At 40.5% G+C, this 12,636-nt stretch overlaps 1 protein-coding gene across 4 annotated transcripts; it reads right to left on the bottom strand.

Annotated features, from left to right (window-relative positions):
• Positions 1-245: 245 nt before the first annotated feature.
• Positions 246-11,632, bottom strand: washc2c (WASH complex subunit 2C). Of its 4 annotated transcripts, none has more exons than XM_031305398.2 (31): positions 11,431-11,632; positions 10,061-10,186; positions 9,662-9,826; positions 9,442-9,510; positions 9,127-9,300; positions 8,912-9,005; positions 8,756-8,817; positions 8,591-8,647; positions 8,385-8,495; positions 8,010-8,094; positions 7,774-7,833; positions 7,526-7,650; positions 7,330-7,420; positions 7,156-7,209; positions 6,867-7,067; positions 6,620-6,768; positions 6,356-6,466; positions 5,784-5,876; positions 5,595-5,696; positions 5,375-5,488; positions 5,102-5,277; positions 4,826-4,955; positions 4,052-4,489; positions 3,807-3,932; positions 3,562-3,663; positions 3,297-3,371; positions 3,034-3,093; positions 2,318-2,545; positions 1,503-2,207; positions 1,227-1,398; positions 246-1,078 (listed from the first exon to the last, which is right to left on the bottom strand). In XM_031305398.2, the coding sequence occupies exons 2-31, from the start codon at positions 10,184-10,186 to the stop codon at positions 933-935; spliced, it is 4,401 nt and encodes a 1,466-aa protein (XP_031161258.1). In that variant the 5' UTR covers positions 11,431-11,632; the 3' UTR covers positions 246-932. The 4 variants fall into 4 exon arrangements, with proteins under 4 accessions (XP_031161258.1, XP_031161265.1, XP_031161275.1 ...); XM_031305405.2 differs by having other exon boundaries at positions 7,526-7,647; XM_031305415.2 differs by lacking the exon at positions 3,034-3,093.
• Between the last annotated feature and the right edge of the window lie 1,004 nt (positions 11,633-12,636).

Here is a 12,636-nt window from a genome sequence, read left to right as displayed (position 1 = left end):
AATGTCTGTTTTCAAATGCGTGCCAATTTGTAGCCCCATGCCAGCAAAAAGATAATGTCATGTTCAAGGCACAAACAGAAGAATTTAATGACCCACTTACTGTGGGGGAGGATATATAACTTCAGGTGGGTTTCTCTTTAAATGCAAATAAGGGAGCAGCTTCGATTCTTCCTTTTTTACTTTAATAATACTGACCTCAGCAAAAAAACTAACCCTAGCACAATCATACAAAAATGAAACAGAAATGGTGTTAATAATCACAGATCTAAAGTTCCCTTTCTTCGGAATGGGCTTCCTGCTCATATCAGACATGATCGATATCGAAGTCTAGACAGACAAAACGCAAGTGACTTGGAAATAATCACACTCATTTCAGATAGCATAAAATATGTTTCTTTTTAGTTTTTAAAAATTAATTTTTCATTTTTCATCACAGCCAAAGTTAAGAAATTGATGAATTTCTTATTAATAAAAACATTGTCAAAATGCCTAAGACAGTAAGTAAACACATTGATTTCTCATAACCATGATATGGCACAAACCCAAAAGAAATGTAATCTCAACATGGTCAAACCAAAGGATAAACATCTTCAAAACAAACAAAACAATTTACTGTTAATTTCTGCAGGCTTTGAGGCTAAGCATATGATATGCTTATAAAGTGCTATTATGTATAATAAAGATTAACAGTATATAATACATGTTACATAATATGATCTGATGCCGAGATGATTTTGGAAGTGCTGTCAGAAGATGACTGGACTAGTTTTTATCTGAGTCTTTATCTGGCAAAAATAAGCCCCAGTATTTATATGAATTCATATGAATAAATACTCTATCAACAGTGTATCCAATCTCTAATCTTTCAGCGATCCAAGTAACAAAAGAATGAATCCACAATTGTACAAATCTGGCTTCTCAGAAACAACAGTTCATTTTCCACTTAGAGCATTAAGTGGATCATCGAATATGTCGCTTGAATCCGCTGCTGTACTGGTCTCCTGAGACAGTGGGGTTTTCTTTGATTTATGGGCAGCCTTCGTCACTGGTTTTACTGTGCTTGGTGAGAAGATGTCATCTTTATAGAACAGAGAGAAGGACAACATATTTGGTTAAATATGCCAATTAAAAAAAAGGTAGAGCACAGGACAGACAGTATCAAAAGTGTAAAAAAAAAAAAGAAAAGAAAGAAAAAGAATGCCTGCATGCGTTTTATTGTTTCTTACCCATGTCATCATCAAATATTGACTTGGTCTCTCCCTTCGTCTTGGACCTCTGTTTTGGTTTTAAAGTGTCCGTCAGGTCAGCAAAAATGTCTATGTTGTCATCGAACAGGCTGGCGTCAGGGGTCTTCTCTTTGTGCTTCTTGTGAACTTTAGGCACGGTGGCTACTTCATCCTGAGAACATAGAAATTCAGCCGATAAGGAAAGAAATGAAACATGTTCTTATGATGTAAAAGACAACCTTGACAGTATTACCATCAATGTAAAATAAAAGGTACCTCGAAGATGCCCTGCTTTGAAAAACTACTGCTGTTCTTGATTTCTTTACTACTTGGTGATATGGGAGTGGAGCTGTTGCTCACTCCAAAGATGTCCTCATCATCCTCATCTTCTTCCAAAAAGGACGAGGCCATGGCTTTCTTAGTAGTTGACCTTGGTTTGACCTTTTGGAAAAGGTCATCAGTGTTGGCATCAAAAATGGATGGGAGAGTGCTTTTGTCTTTGTCTTTCTTCAATCCCACCCCACTACTGGCCTGAGGTTGTGTAGTCTTGGTAGTCTGTCTGGTGGAGGATGTTTTAGGGACTGATGTGGCCCCAAACAGACCGTCAGAGCCAAAAAGGTCATCCTCATGAGAAGACGGCAGCACCTTGGTATTGCTGCTGTCTTTACTGGATTCTTTCTTTCCAGCGTTTGTGGATACTGGCAGTGTCAGTACAGAGGGTCTGGGGGAGATTTCAGAGAGAGAGGATTGAGGTAAGGAGGCGGGCAAGGCTGCGGGTGCAGCTGAGTTAGGTAGTGTTGGACTGGCACGTGTCTGGCTGGACCTGTCTGGTGACGGTAAGGCTAAACCAGACAGACTGGGGTTCAGCCCGGGAACATCTCCACCCACAGTCTCTTCTTTATCCTTTAAAGATCTTTGGGCCGCTTGCTGCCTCGCTGCTCTGGACTGGGGTCTCCGTTGTACAGAACCTTTAGCACGACTCTGCATGACAGAAGATTTGCACTCACGTCAGAAATCCAAGGGATGGGAAAGCAACTAAAAGAATTGTAGATAACATATATTATTCTTCAAGCCAGGGATCAAACACTCACCTTGTGTGCGCTCTGCAGTGTTGTAGCCTGGACTGGGGCGTCGAAGCTCACTCCTCTCGCACAGTCCGTCTGGGCTTCTACAGGAGTTGTGGCGGGGCTGGGGCTCAGGCTGGAGCTGGACACCCCAGAGGAGGAACTAAAAACGATGCCAGGGAGTACACTTACAGCCCCATGCGTACTGGGGACAGCACCAGGGAGCAACGCAGCAGGGTTGATCATCAGATTGGCCTGAATATAATAAGATCAGAGGCATCAATACAATTTATCAAGGCTAAAAAGACACCATGGAACCTGAACAAAGACTATTTAAACACAGTTTTCCCAGTTAACTACACATTTATAACTACTAACCACTCTCATTTTATGACGTTTGTCAGAGTGGTTCCACGCAGCAGATCATTCAGAGAAAAAAACAAAAACCAAACAGGACTGTGGATGGAAATGAGGCAAGAGCAAGATGCAATAACACTGAAAGAAAGAGCGAGCAAATTCTTCCAGTTTAGCAAAATGAAATAAAACAGATAATTATCTTCATTTTGGTAGTCATGCTGCTGTATCGTAGCCAAGCTTTTAAGTTGGAATATGAAAAAGCCCAGACAGAAGACACCTTAAAAGAAAAAAAGGTGTAAGAGGGAATAGAAAAGTCTTTCCTCAGGAGGAATCGGAGTTAAATGACAGGAATGAAGACTTTTGATTAAATAAAACAGAAATATTACTTGAAGTTTCCCAATCCTTGATGAGGAATCTTTAGGTTTTACAGGGCTTGGTGCAGGTTTCTGTGTGGTCAGATTACAGCAGATTCAGAATTGTATCCAATGAAGGCATTTCTTGTGTTTATCTAAAACAGCAGTGTGTAACAGCTAATACAACAGCAAACCCTAAATCAAAACTGCATGGACACACAGGTATGTGTGTTTATGGCTCAAAGAAACAAAACAGCCCATGATATTATTGGAGTACGTGTTTACTGTAGACTCACCTGAATCTCTGATAAAGATTCTGGACTTGCTAGTGGTGCACTGTCATTAGGTGTACTGGGCTTATTTGCTACTTTCTGAAAATGAAATTGAAAGAGGAAAAATAAGAGAGGGATGAAAGTTCTCCCGCTGATATAAAATTTGTGGTTCAAATCTATGACTAACACAGCTGTCAGTGGCAGTTCAAGCACAATAAAGACAAGTCATATCTGAGGAGAGTTAGACGTTAGGGAAGCAGGTATCACTAGAAAATAATCCAATTGCTACCGGAGGAGGAGCTTTTGGCTTGATAGAGCTGAAGAGGTCATCCTCATCGTCATCTGCAAACAGACTTTGTGCTGCCGGCTTCACTGAGCTGAGCTTGGAGCTCTAAAAAGTAAACAGTCATGTATCCTTACAATCTAGTGAAAGACATCTGCATTTAGACACAGTATGCAGTTGAGTAAAACATGCTGCTTGCAGAGAGAAGAGAAACAGATCTTCAAACAGATAAGCACATCTAATATACTGACCCCAGCTTTCTCGGAGGTGGCAAACAGGTCAACATCTGGGTCATTGTCCTTCTGCTGCTTTTGACTGAACAGCAGCTCCTCATCCTGGAACACACCCGTGCTCTTTGCTTGCCGCTCCTCTGTAGGCTGTAAAAATGTTTTTACAGACACACATTTTAATACCTCGACTGCAGGAGAAACAGCATACGAATGCAACATAATCATTTTGTCACACTATTCTTAGGTTTACTGTAAATGACACAAACCTTTAGTGTGTTACTCGCTGTGGGTTTACTGGGTGTGAATATCGGCTCATTCCAATCAGATTCATCTTCCTCCTCGTCATCAAATAGACTAACAGCGTTTGTTTTGACTTTCTCTTCCCTCTTTTCCTCCTTCTTCTTGACACTTGGTGGTGGGCTGTCCTCAGAGAGGAAGCTGTCGTCATTGTCTACTTCATCCAACGGGCTCTTTGTCTGCTTGCTGGCAAGAACGTTGATGCCTCCAAAAAGATTGACTGCTCCGGCAGGCTTCTTTTTACCTGCGCTGATCTGTGTTGAGGTCGCTGACGGGAGCAGCTCGGGGCTCTTTGCTGCTGGCTTCTCCTGCTCTGAAGGCTCGTCCTCTGCTGCTCTAGTCCTAGAAACTACGACCTCCTCTGATTTCTCTAACAGGGAGGACAACTGAGAGGCCACAGCAGGTTTCTGAAGAATACAGGTATTAAAAAAAAAAATTCAAGCTCAGTGTGGAAGATAATTTAAAATCACATGGTGTAATGAATAAACTATTACAGAATCAAATTGAATACATTATAACAAATATCACTGTTGTGGGCAAACTCATAGTGCCAACCTGATTTTCTAATTTGGTGTTTTCTGTTTAACTGAAGGATCTAAACTAGTCCTGTAGGGGCTTAGGGAAATTCTTTCACCCCTTGAGCTTATTAAATCTTTTTAAAGCCCACTGGAGGTTATCTTCCAAAACAAGAGATTGTTTTCATGACAAATGTAAAAATACAAAAGATTATTTAGTGTACTTACTTTAACAGCTGGGGCTACAGTGTTTATGTTGGTAGCAGGTTTGATGCCAAAGAGGGATCCTTTATCTTCATCATCATTATCGTCACCCTCATCTTCAAACAAGAGAGCAACTCTCTGAGACTTCTTTTGACTATATGAAGAACGACAGAACGAGAGGATAGGTAAGAATTCCTGGCAATACAACATTTAAAAAAAGTATTGTGAAAGTGATTTTAATGCAATTGTAACAGTGAGCAGACGTGTATTTGCACTGTTCCTCCTTACAAGTGTACATACCTTGACTGTGTTGTTGGAGCAAACAGGTCATCCACATCGTCATCATTGTCAAAGAGGCTGCTTTTGTGAGACGGTTTGGCACTGGGGAGACTGGAGGGGGCACTGGCACTGGACTTCATCCCTCCTGTCTTGACCTCTGATCTCCCCGCACTACTTTTAGAACCCAACCACTGGTCCTGTCATTCAAATATTCAGGGAAATAATGTATCATGTGGTATTCTCCATTAAATATTGGTATGCAGCAGTAAAATATGGCTTTTTCTATTCTCATACCTCGTCATCACTGAAGAGGGAGCTGGACACAGACTTGGACAGACTGGGTTGCGGTGTAGAGGCTTTGGCTTGATTAGGTTTCGCTTTAGATTTAGCTGCAGATGCAAACAGATCCTGCAAGGTGAAGAACCAGATTATTGTAATTTACTCCCATCAAAAACAATCAAACCTAATTCAGTTGTGTTCAGAAGTGTGTGAAATAGTAGTTTATTACTCTCACCTCTTCTTCCTCATCATCAAATAATGACAAAGGGGCCTTGCTGGTTTTGCCCTGGCTCGTAGGTTCAGGCTTAGACTGGCTCTTAGGGATGGCTGGAGATCCCTATAGAAGGCAAATACACATATAGTGTAATTACAGTGTATTATTACTGTTATCACTTTTTTTTCCAGTGAAGTTTCAGAGCCTTACCTGGGTGTCTTCATCATCTGAGAAGAGGCCTCTGGTCTGGGGTTTCTGAGTCTGCTTGACAGCAGCCTTCGCAGCATCCGGAGCCGGTCCATTCTGCAATGCACAACATGAAGATGAAAATGTAATGTAGTTAACTTTCTAAATTCCTTTTTGAAAGTATGAAGTTTTAGTCTTGGAAGAAAATACCGGTAAAGAGCAAAGAGAACTGAACTGTATCAACAGGAGTAAAGGCCAGCAGTGCACTCTCAACTAAATCAAATTTGGCCTTTTATCAGACTGCACTTAAATACTCTGAGTAAAAATCAATATAATGACTGCAACGAAGTCTGTTCATTTAATGGCATCCATGGCTGATAACTGAGCTCGTGAGTCAATGTAGGAGCAGGTACAACCTCAAAACAAAAAGTAAACAGTATGAACAAATGAAAATACACTGAGGCCTTCAACCAGTTGATGGTGTATTAGGAGGCAGTGCAAAACCTTTTTGGTCATAAAATTGCCAATTTGCATGTGAAAACACAGCAAATTAGATTTTGTCAGGAGTATATTGATACACAATGATCTATTCAGACCTCCTCAGATTTCTCTGACTCCTCGCTGGTAGACGGCTGACGTTTTTTCAGGCCCTCACTGAGCAAGCTTTGAGTCCCGGGTCCAAACATGGAGATGGCCCCTGCCGGCATCTAAACATAACAATGAATCATCAGCATAGGAACTCTTCTCCAGGCCACAAAACACTATGTAGATATACCAAACAAAATATGTAAGTCATACGACATGAAAACATAATACGGTCGTGTTCAACCGCATTGAGAAACTTGAATGTTGCTCTTTACCTTTTTCTCAGGTTGTTTAACCTGCTCTTCCAATACTTCCTTCTTACTCTGGGCTGGAGTTGGCGCACTGAACTTCTCACTGAAAATATCCCCATCCTCATAGTCTTCGTCAAAAAGGTCAATAGCTTTCTTGGGTTTCTCCTGTCCAGCTGAAAAAAAAGGAAAAACAACCAACACATGGTTTGAGGGTGAGGATCCCACCTGAACCTGGACTGTAGAACTAAAGTGCTTATTCTCACACACTTACCAGAGTCAGACTTTTTCAGGCTTTTACCACTGAAAAAGTCATCATCCTCATCCTCATCATCAAACAGCCCACCTACTCCTCCACCAAGACTAGCTCTTGTAGGAACTTGTTTGGAGGCAGCATTGGTCTTAGGAGCTGCAGTCCCATTCTCTTTGCTCTCCACTGAACCAGAGTCATTCCCTGAAGTGAAGAGGCTGTTATCTGTGGAGAGAAAGTGATTTGGTTTGGTCGTGGATGATAAAGCAGACAAGGACATGATATTAGCTGTCATACAAGTAAATGCTACTACCTGGGAATATTGAAATGGCACCTGCTGGAATCTTCTTTCCAGGTCTGTCAGATTCTTGAATGGAAAAGAAAAGTGATGTAGCATCTGCTAGTCTAGTTTGTTCTGTATGTTTGTACCCATCTTATCCATATGTCTTTGTACATATTTGTCTAGAAAGTCTGTGTTAGGTCTCACCTGCAGTTTGAGCGGGGCTATTTATGCTCTCATTCACCACCCTTTTCTCTTCAGACACAGGAGGTTTTGGTGCATCAGAGAAAAGATCACCCTGAATGGCATAACATAATACAGCACAAATCAAATCCTGGCTGAAGATCAGAGTATATGGGAATGAATAAGCTCTAAAAAAAAAAAATCATTTAGTTTAGTATACCTCGTCATCATCGTCAAACAGGCCTCTCCCCCCACTGAAGAGGCCTCCTTTCCCTCCAAATGGGGAGAATTCATCATCATCCATCTTCGGTGGCTTAAACATATCATCTCTGTCCTCTTCAGCTGCTGTTACAATGTACATAAACAATACTGAGGAGCAAGCTGGGAACAATGGGCCTGCTGTGGAAATAACTAATGCAAAATTAAACAAAAAGTTTGAATTGCACTGCTGATGAATGAAAGTCCTACCCTGTGGCTTTGAAGGCTTTGGTTCTTTCCTGCTTTTACTTTTCTTCTTAGATGTCAATGCTTCCAAGACATGACATGATGGAAACACAAAAGCCATGAGCATGCACATGCAACAATAAAAACGATACTTAAATCCCAAATGTAAACTTTGATGCTGTGTTTTGCTTAAATTAAATATGAAGAGTGGGAGTAAAAAAGTGAGATGATATACTACCAGTTGGTTGATTATGACTTACATGCGTGATCTCCTTCCGGTTTGTTAAGTGGTTCACCTTTGATTCGGGCTGCCAGCTCATCAGCAAAAGACGATGGGCCTGTGTTCTGAATGTGACATAAAAACTGATGATTAACAATGTCCCTGAGATACATCATATCTGAATGATTTCAGACTGAAATTACAAATAACCCATTCACAAAAGAGTCACACTCCCTCTGTGTGTGTTGTAATCCAAGCCTCTCTGTTTTTGTTTTGATAGCCGGTCTGGTAGTGCATGTGACCATGAAAAAAACATATATATTGCACGTATTGGGGAACTGTCGTGCGGAGGCAATCCTTACCCGCTGTGTTTGAGTACAGCTGCTCTACTCTAGCAAAGTTGTAACAGGTATACCTTTGTGTCATCGTCATCATCATCATCATCCCTGTCTGATTCTCTGAATATGTCAGAATCGTCATCCTCCTCCTCTTCATCATCATCCTCATAACTTAACATGGATGACTTCTATGTGAGTGTGGGAAGAGAATCCAAAATTAAAAAGTTGTTTTAGTTTAAATGTAATCTTTGAGGTGTTTTGGCAGGCAGCCAGCCAAGCTTACCTTTCTAATATTATTGTGACCTTCATCTTCCTCTTGATTAAAGTCCTCATCTGAATGCTGTTGAATAAATAAATAAATAAATACATACATGCAATGAGGTTTTCATTTTCCTATGCAAGATTAAAAACCTTGACAAATACTGTGAAAGGAAAAAAAAGGTCTTACAATTGCTTCTTTGCCATCTTCGCTCTCAATTACACTGTCTCTGTCACTGTCAACTGACATTTCTAAAAAAAAAAAAAAAAAAATGATACAAATACATGAGGGAAAATGTACAGTATAATGTAGTAGCGCCTGAAGAAGCTGGCATAAGTATATTACCATCACTTGAGAGGTCACCAAGTCCAACATCCTCGTGTTCCATGAAGGCGTGGGAACCAATCAGATATGGAAGTGGCCTGTCCACATACAGATCCTAAAAGACAAGGACAAAAACAGACACACAGGATAAAGTACATTTATGTAAAGATGCGGTATCACATGCATTTCTGCAGTAATTGCAGTAATCATACATTACTGCGTCATTAAGAGCACACCTTGGGCTCCAGGATGGCCTCCACTCGGTCTGTGACCTCCTCATCCTCTGAATCAGAGTTTCCAGCTTTGATGTCCAGATGCTCGAAGGCTGACTCCAGCACTTTCAGACCATGGTTTACAGCTTCCTGCATCTTAGGAATCATCTCTGCCTCTTTCTGCTCTCGAGTCTTCTCCTTTAGGGAAAACAAAACAGACTGTGGCCATACTATCCTTGATAATAATACTGAAAAGCGTTATGCAGTTTTATACTGGTTGGTCAGTGTTGTACTCCATGCCATCAAAAGTTAGGAGAAGGAAGGATGAATTATTTATACCTGCTCAGGCCGCTTCTCCAAAGTATCAGCCTTGGGAATAGTGTCTTCTACCTCTTCATCATACACTCTCTGTAACAGGACACACCAGATAGAGATTACATCATGTAAACTGCAACATTTTAGTTCCAAAAGTACACAAACAAGTAGACTGAATTGTCACAGTTATAGCACAACAAGCAAAACTGTAGTAGAGCAAAAAATGTGTAATTATATACATTACATTTTCTATAAACTGTGTATTGGAAAGCATGAGAAAGTCGTTAAAAACAGAGTGCAAGCAGCTATCTGTGGCCTTGGTGTCACAGATCAGACTGTCCAACTGCTTTTCAATATCATGCGTCTTTGACAGCATTCTCTGGGAGAAGTCTTGGAGGAACAGGAAGAGCTGTGAAGAAAGAAAAAGACCTATAAAGACAGCAACAGTTGCAGAGTTCCTTTCATTACACCAAAGTAGAACACCTTTCACAATGCCCTCCACTAACCTGTAATGAAAATCTTTTTGTAAAATAAATGAATGCGCACTACTCACATTCCTGCAGCATGTTTCAGACTATTTGAGAACAGATTATGATTAATTACTTGGCCTATTACAGAGCTGGGGACAAGCTTGGACCCTTACCCCTGAGTCGGCTGCCAAGGACCAGTTGGCACTGCTCTGCCGCATCTCTTCAAGAGTCCAGGGTCTCTCCCAAATCTGTTCACTCGTGCTTGGGCCATTTGCTATTCCCTCCGGCAACCCGCTCATCTGCAATCAAATCCCTTGTTGTTATTGGAATTTATAAATCATTAAGGGAAAACCCAACTTAAAAGATTTTTTCTTCTTGTGTAATAATTTAGCTCACATATCTGTTTTAATTTGTATATTTGAACCAGTCTCTGCTGGATGTAAACAGCTGAGAGACTATTTGAATGTGGAAGCTTGTTAGAGGAAATAACATTTAGGTAACTTTAAAAGGCAACAACAAGATGTCTTTTGTAAATGTGCAACAATATTGCCAAAGCCCAAACCATAAAGTGTAGTGATGACATCTACAAACAAGTCATGGAGCATTTGGAACAACTCTCAGGACACTGTTGCAGTACAGACGGTGATATCACTAGGATAAAGGAACAATTTCTTATGGATGCTCTGTATTTAGTTGCTAAAAAAAAACAATACTGTGCAAACACCAAACTACTGCATCAGTTAAAAAAAGAAACCTACTTTGGAAGCATTCTAAAACTTGGTCATCTCGGCTCACATTGCTGACAATCTGTATTTAGCCCTAACATAACATGTACAATAGTTGGCATACAAAGTAAGGTCTGTGGCATTAATCCACAAAGAGGACAAATAAATCATAAAAGATGCCTCCCTCCAACTGAACAACCAGTATGAAGTGCTGCCCTCTGGTCAAAGGTTTAAACCTCCCCTCTATAAAATAAACAAGGCACAAAAATCATTCATCCCAATGTTTTTTGTCATTATTGTGTGTATGACAGAGCCCATTCTATTGGAAGACATTTCCAACAGAGTCAGATTCATTGCGAATAGACCAAGTTTAAAAACTAACCGAGGAGACAATAAATTCACAGTTGATCTGATTTCCTTCTCCTGGGGGGACTGTCTGTGTGTGCAGATATTGACTTTAGTTTAAAGGGTCACTGAAATACCACACGATAAATTACATATTAACTTGTAACGTTATGTTCCATTTAACTATTGTAGTTGTACTGCTACACTGGCGTTACCGATACAACAAACTAGCTTTGGCTTTGGCAATGCAATGACGTTACAAAATTGCGGAAGACAAGATGTTGCGTCCATATAAAGTTGCCTAATTGTTATTTCCTCCTACTAGCGAAAGACTAGCGAGAGAAAGCGGGGACTGTTTGGCTAGCAGCTAGCTTAACTTAGCTAGCTAACTAGCCAACACCAACGTTAGCTACAGCTGTTCCAAGCAACACAGAGTAATATATCAACCCAAATTTGAGTGCTCTCGTGCTTACCTTGAATACCTCTGGTCAATCGCTGTCCACGACGGTCAACTGTGGTCACAAACGACGTAAAAAATAAGATCGATTATGCTAAATTTGGCCTTTCTCTCATTGGTCTTCTGACAGGTCAGCCATGTTCTGTCTGCAGACAGTCACCTGACTACTGTCGCCTAGCAACGCAACGAAAGTGGGGCGGAGTGAGTGGAACCGACCAACAACCGAGGCAAAGCTGTTGTGCCGATTTGAGCCTGTCAGCGATTTGCATACGCCTCGCGGGAGAGTGCACAAAACTACCAGACATTGTAATGATTTCTACGCCAAAGTAACGTTACTGTTTCAGACGATTTTTTTAGGGGTTTCGGCAATGGTAATAAATTAACTGAAGTCAGAGTCATTATTCGACTAGTAGCATTTCCCTGATACGATTGGTCTGAATTTGCAAGGTTTCCTTAATCATTCAATATTTCTGAGGGCAAACTCTTTGGAGTTCTTTTTTGCTGTGTTTATAAGCGTATCCGACAGTTATATTAAACTGTTATTCGTATAGAGGGTTTTAAATGCGGGAAAAAAATGTCAAATCCACTGTTACATAGAAATCACTGTCCAGCCAAAACAGCACAACATATATTATCTGGTATTGTTTGATCCTGAAGTGTCTGAAGAAAAGGAACTGGCTACGTAAATGCAATACTGAATTTGCGTTTTTAATGCATCGAGTTGTTATATAGGCGCCGTCAGGCGGGATAATAATGCCAATGGTCACTGCAGTCAGTGTGTTCATTAGACAACTGTTCAAAAGTTATAAGTAAACTTTGGAAGAACATAACTTCTCAGTTATTGAGAATGCTGTTAACTTACATAATGAAAATAGTTTTGTAAAATAAATGAATGCAACAACTTTTGACTGCAATGCAATTGGAAATGATAAACTTAGCACAAAAATTAAGGAAATTTGTGTTTGGTAGATTATTTCTCTGTGGTAACAATGCTTTTTTGACACCAAACGAGTCGCGGCAGAATAAGCTGTTTGGCATTGGCAGAGAAGATCTGGCAAATTTTTTCATGGGCGCAACCCACATACTCAGCGCTGCTGCTCATCCCACAAATGCATGTTCCTTACAAATGGGGCGCCATTTGAAAGAGAACTAAACAGGCTTTCCAACGGTATAAAATTTATTGCCAAAAAACATTGTTACCCCAGAGAAATAATCTACCAAA

The sequence above is a fragment of the Sander lucioperca genome, chromosome 15 (genome assembly GCF_008315115.2).
Source record: "Sander lucioperca isolate FBNREF2018 chromosome 15, SLUC_FBN_1.2, whole genome shotgun sequence".
NCBI lineage: Eukaryota > Metazoa > Chordata > Actinopteri > Perciformes > Percidae > Sander > Sander lucioperca.
This window is presented reverse-complemented; position numbering and strand designations above follow the sequence as displayed.

Coding starts and splice junctions, on each gene's coding strand:
- washc2c (XM_031305398.2), bottom strand. CDS start 10,186: ATGAGCGGGTTGCCGGAGGGAATAGCAAATGGCCCAAGCACGAGTGAA. Junction 8,648..8,755: donor AAGATGGCAAAGAAGCAATT/GTAAGACCTTTT, acceptor TTTATTCAACAG/CATTCAGATGAGGACTTTAA. Junction 6,769..6,866: donor CCTGAAAAAGTCTGACTCTG/GTAAGTGTGTGA, acceptor CTTTTTTTTCAG/CTGGACAGGAGAAACCCAAG.